Source organism: Columba livia, chromosome W (genome assembly GCF_036013475.1).
Source record: "Columba livia isolate bColLiv1 breed racing homer chromosome W, bColLiv1.pat.W.v2, whole genome shotgun sequence".
NCBI lineage: Eukaryota > Metazoa > Chordata > Aves > Columbiformes > Columbidae > Columba > Columba livia.
The window spans coordinates 17,406,992-17,420,032 of record NC_088641.1 but is presented as its reverse complement, the minus strand read 5'-3'; the positions used below and the strand labels follow the sequence as shown (position 1 = coordinate 17,420,032).

General features: G+C 37.5%; 1 protein-coding gene across 1 annotated transcript in view; it reads right to left on the bottom strand.

Moving 5' to 3' along the window:
- Positions 1-13,041, bottom strand: part of LOC135577223 (rapamycin-insensitive companion of mTOR-like) — a 106,140-nt gene that overhangs the window by 54,011 nt on the left and 39,088 nt on the right. Inside the window, 6 exon segments of the mRNA XM_065045116.1 lie at positions 1,664-1,761; positions 6,052-6,132; positions 6,243-6,309; positions 6,444-6,534; positions 8,001-8,088; positions 8,747-8,829. Coding sequence (XP_064901188.1) covers positions 1,664-1,761; positions 6,052-6,132; positions 6,243-6,309; positions 6,444-6,534; positions 8,001-8,088; positions 8,747-8,829 — 508 coding nt within the window.

Sequence of the window (13,041 nt, the reverse complement as noted above, 5' to 3'; positions counted from 1 at the left end):
TTCTTCCAATAAATTCAGGACTTCTTAATACTCTATCAGGTATGTCCATAAATGTCAAAAAGCAAAAAAACTGCAAGTAAACCACAAACATATCCCTTCTTCATCCTTCCTCTCCTCCCACAGCTTTGACCAAGTGGAATACCCTGTGAAGGTAAAGGAGTTTCAGATATGGCTTTTTTTAAAAATAAATGTGTTTTCACATATCAGTATCTTCTAGTGACAGATAAGAAAGCTTCAAAACTAAAAAGCAGAAGAGCATTAAGTTTCTAGGAAGCACTCTACAAGCAGCATTTATCATTTCACAGTAGCAGTTTGAAAAGATTCTCTAATTTATCCCTGACAACACAAGGAAAGACAAAATGCAAAGTTATACATTTATCAGAATACTCACCTGAAAAAAACAGATCAGGAATGGCAAGAGTAATGAACAAAAACATTTCTTATAAATTACTACTAGAAAAAAACCCAACACACTCAATTTAAATGGTCTTCTACAATGATATGCAAGTAAGACCACTGAGTTACAGAAACATTTTAAAGACACTGGAATCTATCAAACTATTTGACTTATTTCCTTAAGAGGTTTAAATTGTGTGAAGTACCCAAGAGACGGTATTTTATAACAGAGCACTTCTGAAGTTAAATTGCAAGATTAGTAGAACAATTCTATAAATTAAGGAAAACAGAATTTAAAAGTGCACAGATTTTTAAAATTTCAAATTTCAAAATTTGTGTATTTCTCATTCAAAGAGGAATATAAAGCTTCCATAAAAATTTGTTTCAAGTCAGATGCCTAAATATACCTCATTTGATTACCATGAGTGCCAAACAATTCCTAATGCTGCTTAACATGCCACACCAGAATGCTGCACATTTTTAAAATTTCTTATATTTAAATGGATATGAAATTAACTAAAAAAACTATCAGTGCAAACTTCAAATAAATGCACCAGAAAGTTTTAACATAATTACAATTGTTACAGTCACCATTTTCTTCTGAAGAAAAAAAGGTTAAAAAAACCCAGTGCCATGCCAATATTACACTTTTTGCTCTTGTTCACACAAATAATGATTCACTGATTTGGTCCATTACTATTTAATTAGCTATAGACAAACAGCAAAAGGAAAAGACAAAACAAAACAAACCCCACAAAACAAAAACAAAACAAAACAACACAAACAAACAAACAAAAAAAACCCCTATGAAACAAAAAAACCCCACACATGATACAGGCTTCTTTTAGTTTGGAAAGCATAACTGTACAAAATGCCAGAAAAGAAGTGTGAAACAATGGAGAGGCCAAAACCACAGAATATGTCTCAGATGGTGCTTGGTCAAACAGTGCCTTAGAGTTCATTTAAGAAAAATTCTGTGTGAAAAAAATCTTGCAATCTATGCAGAAGTGTTCTGATATCTACTATCAAAACTTTCTTTCCAAATTTCTAAATTGTTACTGTAAATAAATCACACTTTTGGAATCATGCACTGAAAACTATTTCCCTAGTAAGTGTCACAGAGAATTTCTATATTCTACTTTTCTTTCAAAGAAAGACAGCAGTGGTTTCAGTCATCAGAAAACTCGTAATACAGATTTTCACTCAACTGCAGAGGAAAAAAGAGATGTACATATTTTTGCTTTTAAGTGTAACTTAGAGTTCTTACAGTCTCTTCTCTTTCATGTCAAAAGATGCTGCCATATTCATTAGTGTTGGTAAACAGTGCAGGTGATGGCTATGAGAATGAGGAAGGATTGTGTTTGCCTAAACAACAACAAAAGACTAGGTTAGAATAACTTATTACAACATTTTCAGCTATCTCTTTAGGATCAACATTTGAAGAATCTACCACTTTTCACAAGACTTTAACAAATGCATGATAACAAAACTACTTTTTGCATAATGTCAGAGCAATAATTACACATACCATTTTGAATATTTCATCTAATTAATCAATCTGAAATACAATTGAAAATAACTCAAGACAATTTCAGGACTAAGAGCCTTCTCTCTGAGTCTTCTCATTTGTATTTTTTGCATTGGTGGTTTTTAAAGTTGTAAAAAGTAAAAACATGCAAAGCATCAGATATCCTTATGTCATCTGTATAAAAGTACTAAAAACCCTAAAATCAGAAACACAATTTAAGCTATTAATGTTCATTCAGTACTTTTGACTACCAATTATTCTGCACACAAAAAAAAACTGATAAAAAACCATAACTTCATAAGTTACTGGACATTTAATGGCTTTTATTTTGGGAAACATTTGTATTTTGGAAAACAATTTGGGTAGTTGTGCAAATACCTTTGAAAACTAAAGAATAATGAAGATAAATAAATTCCTCCAAAATCTTAAAATAAGAGTACAAATATTTGTTCAATATTTTAATAAACAGTCATCTCAGACTAGTGAATCATTTCTAGAAAACCAAAAAATACCTGTGCTTTGCAGCATACTCAAACATCAGTGCATCTAATCACTCCCATTCAAAAGTATTCAAGAAATCATGAAAAATGGCATATGTTAACACAGATTCCTCTAAGATTCCTCTAAGTTTAAATCCACAGATTTAAACTACATGACTGACTGAACACTAAAAAAAATACACCAATTTTTTAAAGAAAAAAAAATCACCGAAGAAACTAAAGAAAAGATTTGTTGTGGTTGTAACCCATGCTGCTGAGCTGTTGTAAATCACTGTAGTGATAAGCAATCCTATACCTGAAGATTGTGGTCTTGTTTTTTTAAGCATTAAGGACGAGCTAATCCCGCACCACTGAAATGAGTCTACAGTCTTAAGATGCAGACTATATCTGATAACTCATATTCCAATTTTTGTAAGATAAAGATGTATTTAATAATCTTACTGTCTCTTATAAAGCAGTTCATTTTTGAAAAAAAAGATTAAAAAAAAAAAACAACAAAAACCAAACCCCAAGAAAACTGATCAAAAAGTGCTCTGCTGCATATGCTTCTTGCCATCAAGAAAGGCCATGAAAAGAAAGAACTGTTTTGCAAGAAAGGTAAATCATATAACTTCACATAGGACTAACAGTTTCTCAGCAGGCTGAAAGGTAGCACTGGAGTGTATATGAAAACAATATCATCTCTATACCAAAATAATTTAGGTTAAGTTCTGCTCTTTAAGTAGGTTTCTTTTGGTTGATTGGTTGGTTTTGGTCTGGAGTAGGCTAAGGCAACTTGAGCAGGACAAATACAGTAGTGATGGATGGTTATAGGCTCTTCAGGAGGGACTGTCAGAGCAGACAAGGCGGGGGGGGGTGGTGCTGTATATAAGGGAGGGGTTGGACTGTATGGCGCTTGCAGTTGGTGACAACACAGTTGAAACCCTCTGTGTAAGAATGAAGGGGAAAGCAAATAAAACAGATGTTGTGGGAGTCTACTACTGACCACCCAGCCAGAACAATGACACTGATGAATTATTCTACGAGGAATTAAGGGATGTCTCTAGATCTGCTGCCCTTGTCCTTATGGATGGATCTTAACTTCCCAGATGTCAACTGGGAATATCATACAGCAGACACAAACAGGTCCAGGAAACTCCTGAAGCACACTGAAGATAACTTCTTGTTGCAAGTGCTAATGAAGGCGAATAGGAAAGGTGCCCTGCTAGTCACTGTCTGCAAACAAAGAGGGGCTTGTGGGTGAAGTGGTGATTGGTGACTGTCATGGTCACAGTAGTCAAGTTTCAAATCATTAGTGATATAGGAGAAAAACTGCCAGCAAAACTTCAGCCCTGGACATGGGGAAAGTAGACTTCAGGCTGCTGAAGGAGCTAGTTAGTAAGGTCCCCTGGGAATCTCCTTTTGAAGGTATTGATGTCCATAAATGCTGGTCACTTTTTAAGAGCCATCTCTTAAGAGTGCAGGAGCAGGCAATTCCAAATTGTTGGAAGTCAAGCAAGTGGGGAAGAAAGAACAGGTTGGCTGAGCTGGGACCTTCTTCTACAACTCAGGAAGAAAAGGAAGGTGTACGGTCACTGGAAGCAAGGACAGGCGACACAGGAAGACTACAGAGATGCTGTTCATCACTGTAGGGAGAAAATTTGTGCAGCCAAAGTTCGATTAGAGTTCAAGCTGGCCAGCACTGTGAAGGACAAAAAAAAAGGGCTTTTTAAAATATGTTAATAGCAAAACAAGTATCAGAGATAGCATTGGTCCATTACTTGATTAGGTCAGTCACCTCACAAATAGGGATGTAGACAAAGCGGATACATTTATTGCCTTCTTTGCCCCTGTCTTTAACACTGATGATGGGCCCTGGGAACCCCAGAGACCCGCGCTGGAAGACCACAACTAGGGGGATGATAAATTCCCAGCCAACCCTGAATTTGTTCGAGACTTGCTGCTCCATCTGGATGCACATAAGTCTATGGGGCCCGATGGGATTCATTTCTGGGTACTGAAAGAGCTGGCCGATGTCATTGCTGGACCTCTCTTAATTGTTTTACAAGGGTCTTGAGAATCTGGAGAGGTCCCAGTCAACTGGAAGCTGGCAAATGCTGTCACAATTTTCCAGAAGGGTAAGAAGGAAGCCCCCGGTAACTGCAGGCCTGTCAGTTTCACTTCAGTGACCAGTAAAGTTATGGAGAAGGTTATTTTGGCAGTTATTGAAAAACACATGAGAGATAATGCAGTCATAGCCAGCACGGGTTCATGTTTAACTAAATTTCCTTTTATGACAAAGTCACCCATCTAGTTGACCAAGGGAAGCCAGTAGATGTGAGGTTTTTGAATTTTAGCAAAGCTTTTGATACTTTCTCTCACAGTATCCTTCTGCACACCACTAGACAAGTCTGTAATACATTGGGTGAGCAATAGGCTGACGGGTCAAGCTCAAAGAATTACAAGTAAATGGGGTTACATCACTCTTGTGGCCAGCCACCAGTGGGGTTCTCCAGGGCTCAGTTTTAGGGCCAGTGCTCTTTAATGCATTTATAAATGATCTGGATGCAGGAGTCGAATGTACATTAAGTCAGTTTGCCAATGATACTAAATTAGGAGGAGCTGTGGACTCCCTTGAGGGCAGAGAGAACTTACAGAGAGATCTGGATAGACCAGAGAGCTGGGCGATCACCAATCATATGAAATTTAACAAGAGCAAGTGCCAGATTCCCCACCTGGGATGGGGTAAACCTGGTTATACATACAAACTGGGGAATGCAAGGCCGGAGAGCAGCCCCAAGGAAAGAGATCTGGGGGTTTAGGCTGATGGCAAGTTGAATATGACTCAACAGTGTGCCCTGGCAGCCAAAAGGGCCAACCGTGTCCTGAGGTGCATCAAGCACAGCATAGCTAGCTGTTTGAGGGAGGTGATTGTCCCACTTTACAATGCACTGATGCAGCTCCATCTGCTACTGTGTGCAGCTTTGGGTGCCTCAATTTAAGAAGGACTATTAGAGGATGTCCAGAAGAGGGTGACCAAGATGGTGAAAGGCCTTGAGGACAGGACTTACAAGGAGTGGTTGAGGTCATTTGGTTTGCTCAGCTTGGAGAAGGCTGAGGGGTGACCTTGTCACAGTCTATAACTTCCTCAAGGGGGGCAGTGGAGGGGGAGGTGCTGATCTTCTCTCTGGTGACCAGTGATAGGACACGAGGAAATGGAATGAAGCTGCATCAGGGGAATTTCAGACTGAACATCAGGAAAAGGTTCTTCACCGAGAGGGTAGTCAGTCACTGGAACAGGTTCCCCAGGAAAGTGGTCATGGCACCAAGCCTGTCAGAGTTCAAGGAGCATCTGGATGATGCTCTTAGTCATGTGATTTAGTTTTAGGCAGTCCTGTGAGGAGCAGGGAGATGGACTCGATGATCCTTATGGGTCCCTTCCAACTTGTGATATTCTATAACTATATGAATAAATTTAAATTTTTAAAATTTAAATTTAAAAAGTGCTATATGCTATAAAATAACCCATTATTTTGATGAAAAGTGAATGTTCTAAATTTGTAACATTAATTCAAACCTATAATTGGAAATATCTATTTACAATGAGCTACTAATACTATTCATTCTCAGCAAAAAAGTCTTACTTACCATGTGCAAAAGTTCTCCTAAAAGGATAGTTGCTCTAACAGATACATGGTCATCACTACTTGTGATCACTTCAACCAGACCCTTCAATAAAGTTAAGAAATTATTACATTTAACATATAATATCTTCTTTATTATTTATAGAAAAAAAAAAAAGTAGCAAGCATCTATTTAAACTTCAAGACATTAGTTACCTCTAGAAGTCCATTGGTAATAAAAGCTGAAAGCACTAAAGCCAAATAATTATCCATGAGATCAGGCCTAAGGAGAAAAAAGTATGGAAATGGTTTAGGAAGTACATTTCCTATTGTGTCTGCAAGAAAACAACAAATGTTTTTGTCAAAAGCAACAGAAAACTAAAAGAAGAGTTTAGACTGAGTTTGTGAAATGCTCACCTTGACCTGGCTCGATGTGGTAGTATAGTTTTAGCTTCAGCAGCTACAAAGCCATCAGAAAGTCTCCAGCAGTCCTGAAATTTGCTTGGATCTACAACAAGAAAATATGGACAATGAAAATTATAACACTGGATTTCATAGTGTTATTTTAATAGTTGTCAGTACATAAATAATAGTTCTTACTGGTTTTTTTCAGGTTTACAATTATAGAAAATTTTGTCAGAAGGAATCTCTAACGAGTCATCTAATCCACACTCCTGCACAAAGCAAGGCTAGCTTCAAAGCTAGGATAAAGATCTCATTTAAGTATTAAACAAAATAATGAAAATTCCAATTCATTATTACATTAAACTTGCTTAACAGAAAATATCATAACCACCTAAAATTTTAAACCGTGCATCCATATCTCACAAAGTAGTAAGCTTGCAAAAAAAGAATAATTTATTTACTTATAAACACAGAACAAAGATTAAGCTTGATTATACAACTGCATGATAAAGAAATTTATAACCAGATTTTGAAGAGAATTGCTGGAATATTAAAGGCTGAGACTTAACACTGTGAGACAAAGCAGAAGATACTCCTAGGTTTACAAAGGAGGAATTCTAAAGATAAAAAACTAACTCTGCTAAATATATAGACATGAAATCACATACACTTGCCCTAGGAAAAGTCTGCTGAAGTGCAACAGAGATAGCTAGCAGATAAACAATATATAGTAAAGACCTTTTTTCATAACTTCTGTAACATTCACCATTTTTACATTACTAATGCTTCTAACACTTCAAAGAAGTCTAATTTGTAGTAACATATTTACACAGTCTTTTGTGTAAATGCTCCACTACTGCTCTTGTATCAAACATACAAATGATATATAGTAAGGATGTCAGAAGAAAGTTAGACTTCTAGTAGTTTGATTAACACTGTGGGAATATAAACCAAGATTGGTGAAGAGGATTGCAAACACACTCAAGTGACTTACAGCTGGGGTGTAGAAAATCACATATATCATACTAATCGTTGTTCAGTCTTGTGTGCTTGACAAGTAGAACCTCTGTGTTTAGATAACATAGGCCTGTGATAGACTCAGAGACACTATATCAAACATTCTTGAGATTCCTACTGTGCTGTGGGAAAGATCAAAGCACAGTGGTAAACTACGCCTGTATGAATCCTTGAAATACAGGCAAAACCAGCAGGTTCAAAAAAGTCTCTAGCAAGGACTGAGCTCCATGGTGTCTGCGTCCCCACTTGTGTGTCTCTGCCCCCGCGCTGATTCAGGGATCTCCCAGTTGGCTAGGTAACAGAAATAAATTTACTCTTTGCATTTCATCCGTGGTTTTGTGGTTGTTCCTGCGTCCTGCCTGTGTTGGCTCACACAAACACTGAATATTTGATAAAGAGTTTTAAACAGGACTCCAGAATACTCAATGAATTAAGTGATGAAACAGTTAGGACTGACATAATTTACAATACAGAGGAAACAGTAAAGGGTTCAAATTTGTAGAAGAACTTAACAGAAAGAATTTTTATGTAAACCAATACTAAAATACTTACCTACACTGAGAAGTGCCTCAATAAATTCTTCTGCAGCAACAGGGAGAGGAAGGCGAAATATATCATAGAGAACCTCAAGCAGACCTTGCTACCAAAAAAAAAGGCAGAAATTTTATAAATTTACAAAAATGGTCTTTTTGTTCACTATTAATATTGAAACTGAGATTTCTAGAGAGTGCTAAATTTGGTGTCTTTGTTTCAGGGTTTCTTTAAGGATAACATGCTTATTCTCATAATCTGGATGAATTGAGAGGGGAGAGGGGAGATTCTATAGAAGCTCAGGCTACTTGGATTACAGTTTTTTAGAACAGTTGGTGCTGCCACCATCAACTTCTTCATTTAACAGGTAATTGAGAAGAAACATGTTTATTTATCTCAGATAAAGTGCTTTAAACTCATAACTGCAGCTACTGTGAATTTGCTTTGACTTGTGGCCAAAGTAAAAATTAATTTATGCACTTTTCTCTCATCCATTCCCTCCTCTCAGACATACAGGGAATGATTCCATTCTTATTTTATGTGTAAGAAGCTAAGACAGAACAAGCAAGCAACTTGCTTAAGATCACACAGGAATTTTATATTTGAATTACAGACTTAGACTTGGGAGTCAAATAAAATCGAGGCTAGTGGTCTCATAACTGGAGTCTGTGTTTAAACTACCAAACTGATAAAATTGTTCAAACTTTAAATGTTAATTAAAACATCCAATATTATTCCTACATCAGTACTAAATATTTACTACCTACCCGTATTTCCACATTTGGTATACAGAGTACCCCAATAAGAGACTGAATTCCAGAATTTCCAGGTTTGCACAGACTGATAATACCTAGAAAACATTACATACATAATATTCCATCACCAAACAAACAAACAAACAGCATTAACCACATTGTTAAATTTGATTTCCAGTTTGAGTACACAGATGATAAAAATTACTAATCATAAACATTCTTCACCTTTATAACATCATCTCCTTTCTAATCAGTGTAACAAAGCTTTCTAATCACAAAACTTTGTTTTTTCATGAAAAACTATAGCTTTTACCCTTTCTACTGTGAACAGTATTCTCAAATCATCTGTAAAACCAACATTTACATGGGAAAAAAATTGCAGAAAAGACAAAATTGTCAATAAAGAATAAATCTTAAACCTAAAGATTTGCATCATCTTGACAGAAATGTGAGCAGTTTCTCCATCAAAAGCCGTATCTTAAAGAATTTATTTAGTTACCTTTAATCTTAGGTGAATTCTAAACAGAAAGTTTAAATATACTTGGAATAACATTCTCTTATGCACCATATTTAATTATCTTTTCCTAAATGACAAGTGCTCATCTCTAGAATTTTCACAGAATAATAGAATAGTTTGGGTTGAAGGGACCTTCCCAGCTCCCCCAGTGCCACCCCTGCCATGAGCAGGGACATCTTCACCAGCTCAGGTTGCTCAGAGCCCCGTCCAGCCTGGCCTGGGATGTCTCCAGGGATGGTTCATCCACCACCTCTCTGGCCAACCTGGGCCAGGCTCTCACCATCCTCAGTGTAAAAAATTTCTTCCTTCTTTTCAACACAGTTGATTTTACTTGCATAAAATCTCTTATAATTTGGTCCTTTTACAGTATATTTTTACTCAATTAGTTTAATATTTCAATATTAATAGAGCAAAACCTCAAATTGTTTATAAATGTTACAGAATACCTCCTGAAGCTAATGATTACACTGATTTTCAGCCTCAAATTACAGTCTCTTTATGCAAAATGTGTCTGCAAAAACCTTGCTCGTTTCCTTGACCATTTCTCTTGATACATCACAGAATAAATTAAAACTTACAGTAACATAATATCCAGGAAACAAACAAGTTTCTCCAAAACGCAACTTTAAATGAACAAAAAGCCAGGTTTGTACAGCTTTTTGTCTTACATATTATAAATAAACCCAAATCTTCATTCATTAAAAGTTACTAAAAGATGAAACCTACCCATCTATTTATTTTCACTAATACAAATTTAAATTTAATGATGTGTGTTATATGAACTTGAAGAAAGTTCTCAAGTTCAAAACTTCCATGCTTTTTTTTGCTTTGTGTTTTGTTTTGTTTTTTGTTTGGTTTTTTGTTTGTTTGTTTGTTTGTTTGTTTTCTTGTTGTTGTTTTTGTTGTTTGGGGTTGTTTTGTTTTGTTTTGTTTTTCCCCTAAGAGCATACAATGGCCTCTGGTGGGTTGCACCTGGCTGGATGCCAGGTACCCACCAAACTGCTCTATCACTCCCCTCCTGAGCTGGACAGGTGGAGAGAAAATATAATGAAAGGCTTATGGCTTGAATTATCAACACAGGCAAAACAGACTTGAGGAAAATTAATTTATTACAAATCAAATCAGAGTAGAGTAATAAGAAATAAAACCAAATCTTAAAGCACCTTCCCCCCATCCCTCCCTTCTTCCTGGGCTTAACTTCACTCCTGATTTTCTCTACCTCCTCCCTCTGTGCAGCACAGAGGAACAGGGAATGGAGGCTTCCTCCTCAGGTGAGGACTCCTCACATTCTTCCCCTGCTCCAGTATGGGGTCCCTTCCATGTGAGACAGTCCTCCACAAACTTCTCCAACGTGAGTCCTTGCCATGGGCTGCCAGCAAACCTGCTCCAGTGTGGGGTCCTCTCTCCACGGGTCCACACTTCCTGCCAGGAGCCTGCTCCAGTGCAGGCTTCCAATGGAGTCAACAGCCTCCTTCGGGCGCATCCACCTGCTCTGGTGTGTGGTCCTCCATGGGCTGCAGGTGGACAGCCTGCACCATGGGCTGCAGGGTAATCTCTGCTCCAGTGCCTGGATCACCTCCTGCCCCTCCTTCCTTCTTCACTGCCCTGTGTGTCTGCAGAGTAGTTTATCTCACATATTCTCACTCCTCTCTTCTGGCTGCTGTTTTTGCCACAGATTTTTTTTTCCCCTTTCCTTAATATGTTTTCACAGGGGCACTACCACCATTTCTGATTGCCTCAGCTTTGGTCAGCAGCAGATCCATCTTGGAGCTGGCTGGCCTTGGCTCTACCAGACACAGGAAAAGCTTCTAGAAGCTTCTCACAGAAGCCACCCTTGTAGCCCCCCCCACTACCAAACCCTTACCACGCAAACCCAATACATGGAGACATCCCAACTGCAATGCAAGAATACAGTTGGGTGCATGCAGTCATTGCTGCATGCCCCAATTTCAACTCCAAGGACATGATCACACATGAGGATAAAGAACATAGTAATTAGCTCTAAAGAATAACCGAGTATGGAGAATAAGGAGAGTGGAACAGTAAAACAAAGTAGATGCTACAAGACAAACAAAACAAAACAAAAACAAAAGAATAAAGAAAAACAAGCAAGCATAAACACCATCAAGCCTGCTTTTGCTACATGTCCTTTGGGAAGACTAACAGTTTAAGGACATCTTTGTACTAAAAACTGTTAAGATGTTAGTCTCCAACATAACAAGTAATATAAAAAACAAAAAGGAAGAACATATTAGGTTGGTGCAAAAGTAACTGCAGTTTTGGGCTGTGAATTTTAAATCATTATAACTAGGATCATTCACATCTTTATTATTCAAAATATGAACCATTACAATCAACACAGTTTTGCCAACAAGAAATAAGTTTGTTTATTCCTGTAGCATAAAAATCTGTGCTTCGGGATTCGACTAACTCTTGGAAAGCATTTTCTGCATCCTGCTGGTTGTAGAAGCATTTTCCCTGCAAAAAGTTGTCAAGATGCTTGAAGAAGTGATAGTCAGTTGGCGAGAGGTCAGGTGAATATGGCAGATGAGGCAAAACTTCATAGCTCAATTTGTTCAACTTTGAAAATGTTAGTTGTATGATGTGTGGTCGGGTGTTGTCATGGAGAAGAATTGGGCCCTTTCTGCTGACCAATGTCAGATGTAGGCATTGCAGTTTTTGGTGCATCTTACGGATTTGCTGAGCATCCTTCTCACATGGAATGGTTTCCCTGGGATTCCAAAACCTGCAGTGGATCAGACTGGCAGCAGTCCACCAGACAGTGACCATGACCTTTTTTGGGTGCAAGTTTGGCTTTGGGAAGTGCTTTGGAGGTTCATCTCAGTCCAACCACTGAGTTGGACATCACCGGTTGTCATATACAATCTACTTTTCATCGCGTGTCACAATCCGATCGAGAAATGGTTGTTGTTGCGTAGAATAAGAGAAGACGACACTTCAAAACGATAATTTTTTTGATTTTCAGTCAGCTCATGAGGCACACACTTATAGAGCTTTTTTACCTTTCCAATTTGCTTCAAATGCCAAATGACCATAGAATGGTCGATGTTTTGTTTTTCAGCAACTTCTCTGTAAGAGGATCAGCTTTGGTGATTGCTCTCAATTGGTCATTGTCAACTTGCGATGGCCGGCCACTACACTCCTCATCTTCAAGGCTCTTGTCTCCTTTGTGAAACTTCTTTGAACCACCACTGAACTGTACATTCGCTAGCAATTCCTGGGCCAAATGCATTGTTGATTTTGCGAGTTGTCTCCGCTGCTTTATGACCCATTTTGAACTTGTATAAGGAAATCACTTGAATTTGCTTTTTGCCTAACATCATTTCCATAGTCTAAAATAAATATAAAATAAACAGCAAGTAATAAGTCAGTAGCAGAAAACATGAAGTGAGAAAAGTGCATTAAAATGATGTATAACAGAACAGCATTTATTTAAGAATGCATTCCAATATCAAAAGGCAAATTTCAACAATGCAAAAAACACAATTCCTTTTGCACCAACCTAATATAACAGTGGAAGTACCACAGCAAGTAACATATTCAAGAGAATTGTTTCTTCAGTCACTTAACTTTTCAGGCTTATGATATTAATTCTAAGTGTCTGAGTTAAGGAAGATGCAGCAACATGCCTATCAGAAACTGCTTCTCAGAAGTTTCAAAGTTGTCACAAAGTTTTCAAGCTTCCTCCCCAAACAAGTGAGATTACATATGAGAAACTTTTGAAGAATACCTGGATGTTAAATTAATCTTACTGATAATTTTCAGAACA